Source organism: Coenobita brevimanus, chromosome 13 (genome assembly GCF_032717465.1).
Source record: "Coenobita brevimanus isolate Jiangsu-jjx chromosome 13, ASM3271746v2, whole genome shotgun sequence".
Classification (NCBI taxonomy): Eukaryota; Metazoa; Arthropoda; class Malacostraca; order Decapoda; family Coenobitidae; genus Coenobita; species Coenobita brevimanus.
The window spans coordinates 42,003,009-42,020,508 of NC_136966.1; the positions used below are offsets into that span (position 1 = coordinate 42,003,009).

The 17,500-nt window shown below is 43.2% G+C and overlaps 1 protein-coding gene and 1 non-coding gene across 2 annotated transcripts; both read left to right on the top strand.

The window, feature by feature from the left end:
- The first annotated feature begins 2,455 nt into the window (after positions 1-2,455).
- Positions 2,456-2,528, top strand: TRNAF-GAA (transfer RNA phenylalanine (anticodon GAA)). The gene has a single exon. It is a non-coding gene; the product is annotated as a tRNA-Phe (tRNA).
- Positions 2,529-4,433: 1,905 nt separating this feature from the next.
- Positions 4,434-9,843, top strand: LOC145415607 (protein GVQW3-like). Its single transcript, XM_080284834.1, has 3 exons — positions 4,434-4,457; positions 5,981-6,101; positions 9,389-9,843. Exons 1-3 carry the CDS (start codon positions 4,434-4,436, stop codon positions 9,841-9,843), a joined length of 600 nt encoding a protein of 199 aa, XP_080140960.1.
- The last annotated feature ends 7,657 nt before the right edge of the window (positions 9,844-17,500 follow it).

Consider the following 17,500-nt stretch of genomic DNA (forward strand, 5'->3'; position numbering starts at 1 on the left):
CTTCACCGGCTCAATCCGACTGGAGAGCCGTAATTACCCACTAAACCACTAGACGCCATAAATTGGTTATATGCTTACCACCCAGCGTAGTAAATAGTTTCCTGGTGTACAGGAAACCATTTGACTTGTCACTCAGTGTAGAGTCACCCACAGGCAGAAAGAAGAGGAAAGAATGAAAGAAAGAATGACAGAAGAGGGAATGTAAAGTCACCTGTAGGCAGAAGGACAAGGAAAGAATGAAGGAAAGAAAGACAGAAGAGGATGGAAGGAAAGAAGGATGGAGAGGAAAATAATAATAATAATAATAATAATGATAATAATAATAATAATAACAGTCGGATTGAGCTGGTGAAGGTTTATATCCAAAGGATGGTTGGGGTTTATTGCTCACACAATGCCACTCATGGATGAGTGAGGCTGGCCACTCTCATCTTAAATGTCAGGACCAACTTGCCTAGCCCCTGGCTCCGGCGCTCCTCTTGAGTCAACGTAGGATTGGATGATGAATGAATGAAATGAATGAATGAATAATAATAATAATAATAATAATAATAATAATAATGATAATAATAGCAATAATAATAACTAGAACTGTGTAACTGTCCTACGGGCAGTCACTAGTCTCCACCTACTCTTTCTTACAATGGCCTTGACCCCATTGGGAAGAATTGGATTTTGTCTGTATCAGCAATGGTCCATACCAGGACACACAACCTGGGCCCTTCAGATTCCTTGTGCAGTCTACGGTTCTCCTGGAATTGTCGCAAGACTCTGAGGCTGGAATAATAATAATTAGAACTCATTAACTGTCCTGTAGACAGTCAAAAGTCCATACCTACTGTTCTTTAAAAAAACCTTGACCACACTGGGGAGATTTGGAATCTTTTTAATAAAACGAAATAAACTCTTAGGAATCGGTCCGCCAATTTTAATTTTCAGATGCTCCAATCCTGCTGCAGTCTTCAGTAGACATGACCACCTTATCTCGTTCACTCATGTTACAGATAACTCTCTGCCACTGCACGTAAAGGGTCGGGATTTTTTTTTCTATCAGCAATGGCCCATGCCATGACACATAACCTGGACCCTTCAGATTACTTCCGCAGCCTCCGGTTCTCCTGGAATCGTCGCGAGACTCTGAGGCAGGAATAATAATAATATCAACAAGAACAGTAGTCTGCACCTATGTGATAGGTGTGTGTAATAATAATAATAATAATAATAATGATAATAATAATAATAATAAAAATAAAAATAATATTACTATTATACTACTACTACTGCTACCACCACAACCACCTCCACTACTGCTACTACTACTACTAGTACTGCTTATTATTATTATTATTATTATTATTATTATCTATCCATCCATCCATCCATCCATCCATCCATCATCCAGTCCCATGTCTTCCTATACGGAGCGTAGGAAACCGGGGTTAGACAAGTTGGTCCTGACATTTCAGATGAGAGTGACCAGTCTCACTCATCCATTCGTGGCATTACGTGAGCAATAAATCCCAACCACCCCTTGGATATAAACCTACACAGGCTCAATCCGATTGGAGCACCTTAATTACCCACTAAACCACCAGGTGCCATAATCGGTTATATGGTTACCACCTAGCGTAATAAATGGTTTCCTGGTTTGATCCAGCGCCTGGCTATACATGTGTTGGGTAAACAAGGCTCTCGACAGTTTTAAATATTTTTTCAATTAGCTTTGAAGGTCGCCATACAATCGGTAGCTCACCTTTGAGTTACAGCCATTTTACAGTGACATTTTAATTCTGCTCAAGATGCCATAAGACGATTTAATTCATTACTTAGAGCATTACAGTACGAAGGAGGTTATAAGGACTGTAACCCATTCATTTTGGGACCCATCCCTTAAATTGTATAAAAAGGTGTGGATACAGCAAGAAAAAAATAATACATCCTTCGAGTGAGGGCGCATGGATGTGTGATCATGCCGGCAGTTGTGGTGGTAGTAAATAATGTCACGGTGACTAGATAAGGTACCTTTGATCCACGTGACCCACACCAGACCACGTGGTTCTGTTTACACTCAGTTATACAGGATGACACCACGTGAGTTTGTTAAGCTGAGAGAGAGAGAGAGAGAGAGAGAGAGAGAGAGAGAGAGAGAGAGATTTTACGATTAGCCCCTTTACACGACAAATTATTTCTTACCCATTCTTTTGTATATCTTTCCCATTCTTTACCCCATCTCTCTCTCTCTTCCTCTTGTCTCTTTCTTCGTCCATTCTGTTCTTTCTTTTCGACCTTCTCTCTTATGTGTCTCTTCCTCTGTTTACCTCCTGTCCGCTATCTTTTCTTACATTCTGTCTTCTTTCTTCTTTGTCTTCCCTTCCCCCAACACTTCCCATCATCACTCTTCTTCTTCCTACTTCCTTCCCTTTTTTCCTTTGCTTGTTTCTTTAATCTGATACGTGCCTAGATAGCTCAGTTGGGAGAGCGTTAGACTGAAGATCTAAAGGTCCCCGGTTCGATCCCGGGTCTGGGCAATACTTTTTAAAGGAAAACGTGTGTAGAAAATCCTAGGTAATGAAGAATGGATTGTGCCACTCAGGAACAATTGTGACTACATCTTAAGCGAGGATGACTTAATATGCTGCGCCATAAACACGAATACATATACGAGTATCTACATAGCAGGACTGGTATCGGTTGTCGACTTTATGAGATGCCTAGGACTCGTATTTGCCTGCCAGTCTTCCGCATATTTTTCTCTTTTATGCTCTTATGTTGGCTGTGTCGCTGTCAACGGTCCCATACAATTGAGAGAAAATTTTTGAATATATCGTCAAAATGGATAGACGCGTCATGAATCAATGTGTTTCGTTTATTGGTTTAAATCTGAAAAAATGAAAATGTAACGAAGAACGTCCATAAACTCGTCCTTTAGTAAGACAACATCTTCTGGTATATATTTAAACCCATCTGGCGATTTTCCTTATCTTACGGAAGACCTGTTACAATGAATCGCGTAATGAGACCCCTGTAATTTTCTTCCCACGTCTCCCTCCCACTTCGCACTCCCTTCCTCACTGCAGACGTGGATTGAGGCCAGCCGGCTGACGATCGCTGAAGCCAAATCCACCACCACACTCATCACCAGCAGTAAACATGAACACAGATATTCCCCTCACATGGCAGTTAACGATGCATGTGTGCCACTCACGCCCTACACTAAAATTTTTGGAGGGACGTAATACACTGGATTCACCTTCAAAGACTATGTACAAGACATCAAGAGGCGGTGTACCCCCTGACTCATTGTACTCAAGGCAGCTACAGAGCCAGACTATGGGCAAGAAAAAGAAACGTTCTTCTGATTCTACAAGCAATTGATTAAATTAGTGATGTCCTACGCCTTCCCGGCATGGGTTGCTATCAACTCACTATCAACTCACTACAATATCATGCAGGACGGTGTCATTGCACCTGGACTGGTGTCAGTTTTCACCCGATTTAGCCATCCCGTTTAGACGATTCCCACATAGACGATTACATAAGTAAATGAATGAAGAAAAATATATATATATATATATATATATATATATATATATATATATATATATATATATATATAAATATACATAAATATACATGCATAAATATAAATACATTTATATAAATAAATAATAAATATGGAAAGGAAAAACATGATTTTTACGGTGGCAAACCAGATGAAGAGGAATAACCGGGATATTATTGGTGAGCAGTGTGTGAAGAGTGATGAAGGAAGGGTAGTGGTGAACAGTGGGGATATTAAAGATGCATGGAGAGAGCATTGTAGCCGGTTGTTGAATGAGGAGTTTGACTGGGACAGGAAAGGTTTGGAGCCAGCAGATCCAGTGTTTGGCCCTTGGCTTTTGGTTGACGCTGCTACTGTGAGTGAGGCAATAGGCAGGATGCAGGTGGGGAAGGCAGCAGATGTGTCTGGGTTGACTGCCGAAATGTTGAAGGCCTCAGGAGATATAGGGGTGAGGTTAGTCACTGACTTGATAAATAGGATTATAATTATATGAGTGTGTTGTTCTAGATGATTGGCTGAAGAGTGTAACTGTAAATGTGTACAAAGGGAAGGGTGATGCCCTGGAAAGAGGAAATTATAGAGGTATAAAGCTTTCAGATTAGATAATTAAGGTAATGGAGAGAGTTCTAGAAGGTATGATTAGAGAAAGAGTGAATATTGGTGAGATGCAGTTTGGGTGTATGCCAGGCAGGGGGACCACTGATGCCATATTCAATGTTTGACAGCTTCAGGAAAAATATATTGGAAAGAAAAGGGATCTATATTTTTTGTTGATTTGGAAAAAGCCTTTGACAGAGTCCCTAGACAGGTGGTGAAGTGGGCAATGAGAAAGCTTGGGTTGGAGAAGTGGCTGGTTAGGGTGGTGATGGGCATGAATGTGGGTGCTCGCACCCAGGTAAGAGTGAATGAGATTTGAGTGATGAGTTTTCCGTGAATGCTGGTGTGCATCAGGGGTCAGTTTTGAGTCCCATGTTGTTTATCATGGTACTTGAAGCCCTCTCACGTGACTTCAAATATGGACTCCCGTGGGAGATGTATGCTGGTGTTGATTGCAGAGAATGAAAGGGAGGCGAAAGAAAGATTTAGGAATTGGAGAGATGGCATGGGGCACAAGGGCTTAAGGGTAAATGCAGATAAAACAAAAGTGATGATATCTAGGGTTGGTGGCGGTACAGTCAAAGAAGAGGGAGAGTGGCCATGTGCACATTGCCACAAGGGCGTGGGAAGTATATCCATCTTGCGCAGTGTTTGTGATAAATGGGTGCACAAGAGATGTAGTGGTATTAGAGGTAGACTGCGAGATAATGCTGATTTTATGTGTGCGACGTGTCGGGGAGAGCAGGCTGAGATTGTCAGGCGTGAAAGGTGAGTCTCTTGAGTGTGTGGAAGAGTTTTGTTATTTGGGAGACATGTTATGTGCTGGAGATGGGACTAGAGCTAGCTGTATGGCTAGGGTTAGAAGTGGTTGGAAGAAGTTCAGGGAGCTGTTGCCTCTCCTGACATTGAGAGGACTCTCCCTACGTGCTAAGGGGTCTTTGTATGTAGCATGTGTTAGGAGTGTGATGCTGTATGGTAGTGAGACCTGGACAATAAAGGAAGAGGATATTTGCAGGCTTAAACGTACAGAAATGACAATGATTAGGTGAATGTGCAGTGCTTTCCTGCGTGCAAGGCCTGGGGGGGCTGGGTTTACGATGGAAGAGCTGAGAGGTAGGATGGAACTGGAGTGTATTGGCGTTGTGATAAGTAGAGGTAGATTGAGATGGTTTGGGCAAGTGGAGAGGATCGGGGATGATAATTGGGTGCAGAAGGTGAGAAGTGTTAATATTGGAGGTGGGGTTGCGAGGGGTAGACCGAGAAGGACATGGGACGAGGTCATTAAGTGTGACCTCAGGGTTAAGGGACTGAGCATGGAGGCTGCCATAGATCGAGCAGCATGGACAGCCGCCATTAGGTGACCAAGCCCTACGCATGCAAGCATGTTGGAGCCTTCAAAAACGAAACGAAAACGAAACGAAAAACGAAACGATTATCTATCTATCTATCTATCTATCTATCTATAGAGATAGATAGATAAATTATATATATATATATACTGTATGGATATACGAGGTGTGTCAGAAAAGTTCCAGGACTGAGTGTGAGCTATGAGTGGGAGAGGGATTAGTGGGTTGCGTCACCGTGTGACGTAATATCCAGGGATTATATGACTGTGATCTCAGCTCTCTGCAGCCATTGATCTTTTTTTCACATGCTTTTGTATACATGACCTCTGTTTCATGTCGTCAAGCGATGAGCACAAAGCAACGAACCAACCTGAAGTTACTTGTCCGGTTGGGGAAAACTCCATCTGAAGCACTGGGAATGCTGCAGCAAGTGTACGGAGATGAGACGATGTTATGCTCATGTGTTTTTTAGTGGTACAAGAGGTTCAGAGAGGGACGCGAGGACGTGGAAGACGACCCCAGGAGTGGAAGGCCTTCAACGAGCAGGACTGAGGCCAACGTTGAGCGTGTCAGGGAGATTGTGCATGGCGATCGTCGGTTAACTTTTTTTTTTTTTTATGCGAGGAAGAAGGAACCAAAGGCCATGAGCCCGCAGTAACAGTTCCCTCCAAGAGAAAAACAAAATACAATAGAGAGCCAAATTCAAGATTCGATCATTTTGAGATGCCTGGACACACTACGTTTGAAAGACTGGAGATCATAGGAAGCAGGAAATACAGACAGAGGGAGACAGTTCCAGAGCTGACCTGTTGCATAAATGAAAGACTGGGAGTAACGGTTAACTCTTGCATTAGAGAGTTGGACAGAAAAGGGATGAGAGTTTGCTGCCAGACGGGTGCTGCGCGCCCGTCGTAGAGGTGGAGGAATGCAAGCAGACAGTTCAGAGGAGCAGTGACCATTAAAGTAGCGATAGAAAAGAGATAAAGATGCAACAGTGCGGCGAAGAGACAGAGGTTGAAGGGAGTCAGTAAGAGGAGGAGAGTTAATGAGACAAAAAGCCTTTGACTCCACCCTATTGAGAAGAGCTGTATGTGGGGAGCCTCCCCACACATGAGAGTTGTACTCCACACAGGGGCGGATGAAACCCTTGTATAGAGTCAACAATTGTGCAGGGGTAAAGAAAGAGCGGAGTTGGCTTAGCACACCCAATCTCTTGGAAGCAGATTTTACAAGAGATGTAATATGATCTTTCCAAGATAAGTCCTGAGTAAATGAAACCCCAAGCATGTTCAAGGATGATGCAGGATTAAGCTGAATATTATTAAACATTAGTGGGTATACCTGTGGAAGATTTTGTCGGGTTGATAGGTGTAAGAACTGAGTCTTAGATGCATTAAAGACAACCATATTATTTTTACCCCAGTCAGAGATATGAGCCAAGTCAGACATTAGGTGTGCCATAGCCTCATCCCTTGTTTGTTGAAGTAACTGTTGAGATGGGCGTTGCGGGAACCGAATGGAAAGGTGAAGGGTGGAGTCATCAGCGTATGAGTGGATAGGGTTAGATGTACAGCTTAGATCACTGATGAATAAAAGGAATAGAGTTGGTGATAGGACAGAGCCCTGAGGAACACCACTGTTGATAGATCTAGGAGAAGAACGATGGCCGTCTACAACAGCGGCTATAGAACGACCAGAAAGGAAGCTAGCGATGAAGGCACAGATAGAAGGATTGAAAGCGTAGGAGGGCAGTTAGGAAATTAAAGATTTATGCCAGACTCGATCGAAAGCCTTTGAGATGTCAAGTGCAATGGCAAAGCTTTCGCCAAAGTCCCGAAAGGAGGATGACCAGGAGTCTGAAAGGTAGGTGAGAAGATCGCCAGTGGAGCGTCCCTGACGGAACCCATACTGACGATCGGAAAGAAGGTTGTGATAGGAAAGATGCTTTAAAATTTTTCTATTAAGAATTGACTCGAAAACTTTTGAAATACAGGACGTTAAAGCAATTGGACGATAGTTGGAGGGTTGGGAGTGGTCAGCCTTCTTTGGGACTGGCTGAATGAGAGCAAACTTCCAGCAAGAAGGAAAGGTACAAGTTGACAGACAAAGGCGAAATAGTTTGCCTAGGCAGGGTGTAAGCACAGAAGCACAGTTCTTGAGAACAACAGGAGGGACCCCATCAGGCCCATATGCCTTGTTAGTACTGAGGCCAGTGATGGCAGAAAATACATCAACTGAAGAAATTTTAATGTCAGCCATGAGGAAGTCAGAGGGGGGAGGGATGGAGGAACAGCACCGGAATTGTCTAAGGTGGAATTGGAGGAAAAAGTCTGTGCGAAGAGATCTGCTTTATCAGTAGAAGAAATAGCTACAGAACCATCAGAGTAGAAAAGAGGAGGGAAGGATGATGAGGTAAAGTTGTTAGAAAGATTTTTGGCAAGGTGCCAGAAGGAGCGGGAAGAATTCGAGTTGGAGAGTTGAGAGCATTTAATATGGATGAAATCATTTTTAGTAGAGCGAAGAACAGACTTAGCACGATTCCAGGCAGAAACGTAAAGATGATGTGATTCAGGGGTGGGTTGGCTCCGGTACCTTTTGTAGGCCTTCTCCTTGTTGCGGACAGCATTAGAACAAGCGTGATTAAACCAAGGATTTCTTGCGTTAGCCAAAGGATATGAGAAAGGAATGTATGCTTCCATGCCCGAGAGAATAACCTCGGTAATGCGCAAGGCACACTCAGATGGCTCACGGCCATGGAAGCAATAATCATTCCAGGGAAAATCAAAGAAGTACTGCCTGAGGGCCTCCCAGTCCGCGGCTCCAAAATGCCACAGACGACGTTTCCCTGGAGGGTCCACAGGCCGTACCGGAGTGATAGGACAGGTTAAGGTAATAAGGTTGTGATCGGAGGAGCCCAACGGAGAGAAAAGATTAACAGAGTAAGCAGAAGGATTAGTTGTGAGGAAGAGGTCAAGTATGTTGGAGCTCTCTCCAAGGCGGTCAGGGATACGGGTAGGGTGCTGTACAAGCTGCTCTAGGTCATTAAGGATAGAAAAGATGTAGGCTTGTTCACCAGGTGGATCCGTGAAAGGAGAGGAGAGCCAAAGGTGGTGGTGAACATTGAAATCTCCAAGAATGGAGATTTCAGAGAAAGGAGAAATGGACAGAATGTGTTCCATCGTAGAAGTAAGATAGTCGAAGAATTTTTGATAGTCAGTAGAATTAGGGGATAAGTAAACAGCACAGATATATTTAGTCAGAGAATGACAGGAAAGCCCAAGCCAGAGAGTGGAGAATTCAGAAGAATCAAGTTCAGGAACACGAGAGCAAGATAAGTTGTTGCGTATGTATACGCAACAGCCACCTTTGGCTTTGAAATGAGTATAGAGAAAGTAGGAGGATACAGAAAAGGGTTTGCTGTCAGTTGCCTCAGAAAGCTGAGTCTCCATTAGAAAAAGAAGGTGAGGTTTAGAGGAGGAGAGGTGGTGCTCAACAGAGTGAAAGTTAGATGAAAGGCCGCGAATGTTGCAGAAATGAAGAAGAAGAGAGTCAGACAGTGGTTCCAGGCACCTCGAGTCGTCACCGGGAGAGGGGCAGATGGCGGGGGCATTTATGGTCCCCCCCCCCTGGGGACTCCGAGGCTGGGTGAATTGACGCCATTTTTGGTGAATTTTGAATAGGAAGTGTAGTGTGAACTGTGCATGTAGTTTGGTGAAGATAGTTAGAGAAATTTGTACTGGAGAGCATGCTGGCCTACTCTCTGTGTAACTGAGACACTGAAAAAGTTCAGCAAAGGGGGATGGTCAGGAACTAGTCCTGAGGGCTGATGAAACGGGAGCTCCAGCACTCCCTGTCATCAGCTTTCCATCCACCTCGGGAGTACTGCCCTGCTCGACTGGTTCTATAGTCTACTCCAGACTGATCGCAAATGAGCTGGGCATGAACCGGGACAGCATCTGGAAGATTATCACTGAAGATTTGGGTATGCGGAAAGTCTGCGCAAAGATGGTGCTGAAGCTGCTGAATGATGACCAGAAGGATCGGCCCATGCAGGTGTGTCAGGACATCCTCGCGTGTCTTGAAACCGAACCAGACTTGCTAGGGAGAGTCATCACCGGTGATGAGTCATGGATCTTCGAGTATGACCCGGAGACCAAACGCCAGAGCCTTCAGTGGAAGAGTCCGATGTTGCCAAGGCCGAAGAAAGCAAGACAGTCGAAGTCCAAAGTCAAAGTCATGTTGATCGCATTCTTCGATGTGAGGGGCATCGTCCACACTGAGTTCTTGCCACAGGGCCAGACAATTAACCAGCAGGCCTACAAAGAGATCCTGTGACGTTTGCTTCATTCAGTGTGCGAGAAGAGGCGAGAGTTGTGGCAGGACAACTCGTGGCTGCTTCACCATGACAATGCGCCTGCTCACAGTGCCCTGAGCATCCGACAGTTCCTGGCCGAGAGGAACATCACCGTCCTGTAGCAACCTCCCTACTCACCCGACCTGGCTCCGTGTGATTTTTTCCTCTTCCCCAAGCTCAAGGGGGTCATCAAGGGGACCCGTTTTGAAGACGTGGAAGACATCAAGATGGCCGTGACGACAGAGCTGCGGAGGATCCCGGAAGAATCCTTCCAGGAGTGCATGGAGGCATGGCAGAGAAGGATGGGAAAGTGCGTTAGACTCCAGGGGGATTACTTCGAAGGGGACAACTCGTAGTTTGTAGTTTGGATTTGAAATATATCTTTTGTGACATCAGTCCTGGAACTTTTCTGACACACCTCGTGTATATATATTATATATATATATATATATATATATATATATATATATATATATATATATATATATATATTGTTACATAGCCTATGATTTCATCATCCTTTGTGTAATTCTAACGTACAGTGTGCTGCCTGTTTGATCACGAGCGTGTTCTACCTCACTCCCCCCTTCTACCGTTATAGTAAAGTCGTCCTTTCTGTTGTCCAGAGCAGGATTGTCAACTCTTTGTCCCCATGGCTTCATTTGCGCGTCCTTCTTACAAGTTGTATCAAGCTCTGCTGGCCCCTATATAATGAGCTCAGTCTCTACATTAATTGCCACTTAGATCTACTCCTCATTTTGTTCACATCTCTGTCCTCCCCTGTACAGTTATTATTGTGAGTGCTCAGGAAGTCTCCAACCATCTAGCAGCTGTGTAATTTGAGTGTAAGTGTTATTGCATTTTGTTCTTGTACTGTATAGCATAAGTTGTTAATTTGTAGGCCTAGTGAGGTTTTTGTGATTCATGTAAGGTTCTTGTTGTCAGCAATTATTAATAATAGTTTGTATCTGTAATAATTTATCTTGCATTAACTGAGCATTACCCAGTGTATTTTCATTTTATCAGGGCTGACTTGGATAAATTTACTCTTGCTAATTTCGTGTTAATAGAGGCTATTGCAGTTAACCATATATTTAACCTGTTTTTTGCCATTACATTATCCTTAGGAGTCCTGAATGTTTTGTTGTTAGTTTGAGCATTAAACTTTAACTTGTAATTTTACCTAACTCTTTTGTTTTGAACCTGGAACTTTACGGGACAGTAGTGATTTTTAGTATTCTCACTTAAAGTGTACATTATCTTTCTCTGTTCCGTAACAATATATAAAGGTATATATATATATATATATATATATATATAATCACCATCAGCCATTTTGAGTATCCACTGCAGGACCGGCCTATCCCGACCGAAGTCGGGACGATACAGCCAATGTATCTCTACCCAGTGGCTTAGGCTGTCTGGTAGAGACTGTATGTAGGGTGAGAAGTACTTGTAAGTGTAATTGTAGCATTGGAGTGGCTTTGGATGTGTGTTTAGTCTGTGAACCAAGTGTACGAGTAATCGGCCTCCGCAAGCTAACTGGGTGCAAGCATACTTTATAGTAAGCGACACTGGTTCAACCACAGCACCCCTTGTGTCCGCCAATGAAGTACATGGCCAGGTGAACACTCCCAAAGTTTATTACCCTGGCGGGGCGCAAACCATAGCTCACGCATGTACGAAATGCACACTCTACCACTGTCCCACAGAGGCTCCGTATATATATATATATATATATATATATATATATATATATATATATATATATATATATATATATATATATATATACATATATATATATATATACATATATATATATATATATATATATATATATATATATATATATATATATATATATATATATATATATATATATATAAAACTGTGTGTGTGTGTGTGTGTGTGTGTGTGTGTGTGTGTGTGTTTCCACACATACATAAAGATATAGATATACAATACAAATACAGTTAATAATGAACTGAACTCTTTAGATGGGAACTCCGTGCTAGTACGATTTACAGGAGTAGTTGGTTTGATTTTCGTAGTTTCTTTTAAATGCGACTTAGCATGCTTGCAAATACTTAATGGCTGATCTGGCATACTGTGAGCTCCTTGTGGCTTGATGTACAGAACACTTTAAGTACAATAGTAAAGTGGTATGTGCATGCCCAAAACAACCTTTTCAAGTACACCTCCAGCCCTGTTTGTCACCAATTAACTTGTGTGTGTGTGTGTGTGTGTGTGTGTGTGTGTGTGTGTGTGTGTGTGTCCTTCGAATAGGCAAGTGCCACGACCTTGAATATCAATCTCTGTCATTACGACGTAGCCTAGAGACTCAGTACATGCTTTGCCTTCGAGAAAGTGGAGCTAACAAACATGACATTAGTCACCAACCAAAGTTACTTGCCTATGTTGTTAAAACTATGTCGGCCTGACACTGAACTGCCCATTCTGTTAAGACTCCCAGTTTAAATGGCAGAGGCAATGCACTAATAAACTTATGGTGCTGACATTTAACCACTGTGAGTTGTGCTATCTCACACTTATGAGGATATTCACTAGTTGGGACAAACATTTCTTAGAAGCTTGAAATAGTGAAAATAAAAATTACTTCTAAAATAGTTTATTACGCTAAAATGGTTAGGCAATGTTTAAGCGACTGCCGATACAGCTTGGGGGCAAAGAATAATCCAACTGGGACTCGTCTTTGTGGGAAATAAGCGTCTGTCTGGGAATCGCCTTACCAGGACTAAACCTGCAGAACACTGCCCTACTCACCACCACTGGCTGAACCAAAACTCCTCCCAGACCTCACTTACACTCTGATACTAAAATCCTCCCTGTCAGAGAATGCTTTGATATAAGAGGCACATAATTCTGTACAGCAGCCTTTGCTAGTACCCAGCACTCCTGTCAGTACATGACAGACACACAACACACCTAGGCACCTAAAACAGTCACACAAGCATTAATAAACCCTTTACAACAATATTCCACCTCCAGACATTCCAACACTAGCAATGACGAAGCGTCTACATACACAAGAGGGGAGACCCCAAAATTCTCGGAATAGATTAATAGCACAGGAAAGAGAAACAGTTCCCCATTATGGGCTGCACTTGGTGAATCATTCTTCCATATGGTATCACACTGAGAAGGTTTAGTCCATATTTCTGGCATTTTTCTTTGTTCGTGCACATGACTTCAGCGAGTTTCGTCCTCAGGCCACTTTGGGAGATTTGAATGTGCAAAGAGTGTGCATTAAATTTTGTTTTTTGCTTGAGAAAACCATGGCTGAGGCAATGACAATGCTTGGGCAAGCTTTCAAGGAGCAGCTGTGACAAAGAAAAGTTTACGAATGATAAATGCATTTTAAGAAATGCAAGTAAGTTGAAGACTCTCCATGTCCTTTGACCTCTCGAACAGATGAAAACATGGAGAAAATTCGACAGGCAATCTAGGAAGATCGTCGTCGCACTATTGACGAACTAATGGATGCCACAGGCATTTCTTGGAGTTCAATCTAACGGGTTTTGACGCAAGATCTTAGGATGCTCCGAATCTCGACAAATTTCGCCCATCTTCTAACGAAAGATCAAAAAAGCAAATGGAATGAATGTGTGTCAGGACCTGCAAAAACAGTTGAGAAATTACCCCGCATTTCTTCCAAATGTCATAATGGACGACATTTGAAATCATGTGACATGGTGGACAGTCATGGATTGTGGAAAGTATTAAGAATATATGGAGTAGATGGGAAGTTGTTGAATGCCGTGAAGAGTACCGGTATGTACGAGGGTGCTAAGGCTGCAGTGAGTGTGGATAGTGAACTGAGTGATTTTTTTTTATTTGAAGGTTGGATTGAAGCTGGGATGTGTCATGTCTCCATGGTTGTTCAGTATGTATATGGATGGGGTTATAAAAGAGATACAAGGGAGGGCAGTTGATGTTGGAGCAGCCCCTATGAGAGAGGGTAGTGTTTGGAAACTCCCTGTACTGTTATTTGCAGATGATACTGTGTTGTTAAGTGAAGATGAAGGGGAGCTGCAAGGCTTGGTGGATGAGTTTGAGAGAGTGTGTCAGAAACGGAATCTAAAGATGAATTTAGGGAAGAGTAAAGTTATAGTCTTTGAGAGAAGTGAAGTGAGTGAATGTACAGTGAGGTTGGATGAGGAGGAAATGCAAAATGTGAGTGTGTTTAAGTATTTGGGTAGTGCGAAGAGTAAGGATGGAAGTTTAGAGGGTGAAGTGCTTGAAAGGGTGCATCAGGGATGAAAGGTTGTTAGTTCCTTGAAAGCAGTGATAAGAAATAGAGAAATGAGCATGGAAGTGAAAAAGTTACTACATGACAGTATTGTGATACCAGCTCTAACGTATGGAAGTGAAGTTTGGACCTTGCTAGAGGGACAGATGTCAAGAGTGAGAGCAGTGGAAATGAGTTATATGAGAGGAGCTTGTGGAGTCACATGGAGGGACAGACTGACAAATGAGGGTGTGAAGGAGCATTATGGTGTGGCTGTGGATATGATAGGAAGTGTTAGGAGCAACACATTGAGGTGGTTTGGCTATGTGTAGAGGATGGAGAGTGAGAGACTGACGAGGGGATTGTATGTGAGTGAGGTGGAGAGGGGAAGAGGGAAGGGGAAGCCAAGGATGAGATGGAGGGATGAAGTGGAGAGGTATATGAGAGATGAGGGTGTGAGCTGTGAGCAGGACAGTGAAATAGCGTTGGACAGGGCGACATGGAGGCGATTTGTTTGTGGCCACCCCTTACGGTTAAGGCGTCTGGCAATAGATAGATAGATAGATAGATAGATAGTCATAATGGATGACGAGAACTGGGTCTATGAGTATGGTCCCGAAACCAAGCAGCAGTCCATTCAGTGGAAGACATCAACCTCTCCAAGACCGAAAAAAAAAACACGTCAGGTCAAGTGCAGCATCAAGACACGATCTTGTTTTTTTGGCACTGAAGGAGTTGTCGATAAAGAATATGTTCCATGTGTACAGACTGTGAACCAGATGTTTTACTTTACGGTGCTGAGGTGTCTATGGGAAAGCATCAGGCGCAAACGTCCAGGGAAATGGCGCACCCAGAAATGGTTCTTGCGTCAAGATAACTCCTCATCGCACACTGCGTTGTCAGTTCAGTAATTTTTGGCCAAAAACAACGTTGTTGTTGCTCCACACCCCCCAACTGACCAGATCTCGCTACATGTGATTTTTTTCATGTTCCCCAAGATTAAGTCAGAACTAAAAAGGCAGAAGCTTTGACAGCTTAGAAGAAATTAAGGAAAAACATTACTAGGTCTCTGGACAAGGTGACAAAAGATGATTACAGAAAATGTTTCCAGGAATGGGAAAATCGCTGGGACAAGTGTATTGCACGTCAAGGGCAGTACTTTGAGGGGAACTACAATAGATTCGCTGTACGTTTTGTAATGAAGTCTTTTGTTAACAAAGCCGGGAACTGGGGGGTTATCCCTGTGCTTCACACGCAGGGCAATAACATAAGAAGAGAGGAAAACTGCAGTAGGCCGGTTGGCCCGTGCCAGGTAGCTCCTACAAGAGTAACAACTGAATTACCAGAATGAGATAAGGATAACAAAGAAGAAGGCTCTCCCCCGCCCTCCAAACCCTTCAGCCGGAGCCGGGAAGAAAAGGTCAGATGGAACACTATGCAATATAGTAAAACTGGCATGGACATTTTATAGGAAAGTGTGAACGGAGAAAAAGAGACTATCATAGTGCAACCTGAAAAGGGAAAAGAATGAATTAGTACTGGCTATGGGATTTTTTTTTTTATACCCACCCCTTATTTGTCATATGCTTATCTAGCCTATGCCTGAAACTCTCAGTGGAAGGCGCAGCAACTACATTACTAGGTAGCTTACTCCATTCGTCTGCCACTCTATTGCCAAACCAACTTCTTCCAATTTCTTTATTAAAACGGAGTTTGTCTAATATGAAACCATTACATCTAGTTCTATCCTGTATGCTCACTTTAAGTACCTTGCCAATATATCCTTTATTTATTTCCTTCATCCACTTAAAAACTTCAGTTAAGTCTCCCTTTACTCTACGCCTTTCTAGTGAGTGCAGATATTGACTTTTTAGTCTGTCTTCGTGTGAAGGGTTCCGAACATCATGTATTATTTTTGTTATTCTTCTCTATACATTTTCTAAGGAGTTTATAACCATTCTATAGTCTGGACACCAAAACTGCACGACGTAGTCTAAATGTGGCCTTACTAATGCAAAATAAAGTTGCAATGTTACTTTTGATGTCCTATTCCTCATGCTTCTCAAAATAAATCCTAGGACCCTATTTGCTTTATTTCTCACATCAATACACTGTTGCCTTGGTTTGAGGTCTTTACTAACCTTAACTCCTAGATCTCTTTCGCATTCCGATTTACTAATTTCTTTGTTATCTAAGGTGTATGTAGTATCTCCAGTGGTCTTGCCTACGTTAAGTACCTTACATTATTCAACGTTGAATTCCATTTGCCAATTTTTAGACCATTTGGACAATATATCGAGGTCCTTTTGTAAGTTACGGCAATCGTCAGTTGAGTTAATGATACATCACCTCCACCAACACTATATTATAAGATTCCCCTCCTGACATCCACTCATTGGAGATAATGTCCTTAAATTGATATGATGGAATTCACTAACTAGGCTTAGTTCAGAACATCACCCAGGCTTCCTCAGCAACCAATTACGATTTGGATTGGATGGAATCACAGATGACACGTGGCCAGCATTTAGAATCGGCCAGCACAACAGAACACACATAATGGAGCACTGCACAGCGCATGCCTCACTAAGACGCAGTCAGCATCAGCGGTGTATGAAACATGGAACAACGCCATAGGAACAGCTGCTTACTTGCAGTAGATGCGTCTGCGCGATCAGACGGAAAGGGGATGAACAACGACATGTCCCTCTTCACTTCTCTCTTCCACCTTTCATCCCTTATTCCACCTTCCTTCTCTTTCCCACCTTCTCTCTCCCCACGTCCAATCCCATCTTTCCTTCATCCTCACCTACTTTCCTCATTTTCACCCCTCCCTCCTCGCCTCCCTCCCTCCTCTCTCCCACACCTCCACTCCCTCTTCCTTTCATTATTACTTACCCTCTTCTCCCTTACTCCCTTCCCTCCTGATCTCCAGCCTTTCCCTTCTCACCTCCATCCCTTCCCTCTTGACCCCCAGCCCCTTCTTTCTTCACTTTCAGTCCCTTCCCTCCTCACCATCAGCCATTTCCCTCCTCACCATCAGCCATTCCCTCCTCACCATCAGCCATTCCCCTCCTCACTTTTAGTCCCTTCCCTCCTCACCTCCACCTACCTTCCCTCCTACCTCAACCCCTTTCCTTCCTCACCTCCAGCCCTACCCTCCTCACCTCCAATCCCTTCCCTCCTCACTTTCACCCCACCTTCCCTCCCCACCTCAATCCCATCTTCTCTCTTAACTTCCAATTCCTTCCTATAATAACACCCAACCTTCTCTCCCCTCCTCTTACCTTCATCCTCACCTACCGTCCTTATTCAGACTTCCACCTTCCTTCCTCACCACACTACTTCCACCTACATTCCTTCCCTCCACCTCTTCCCTCCTTCCA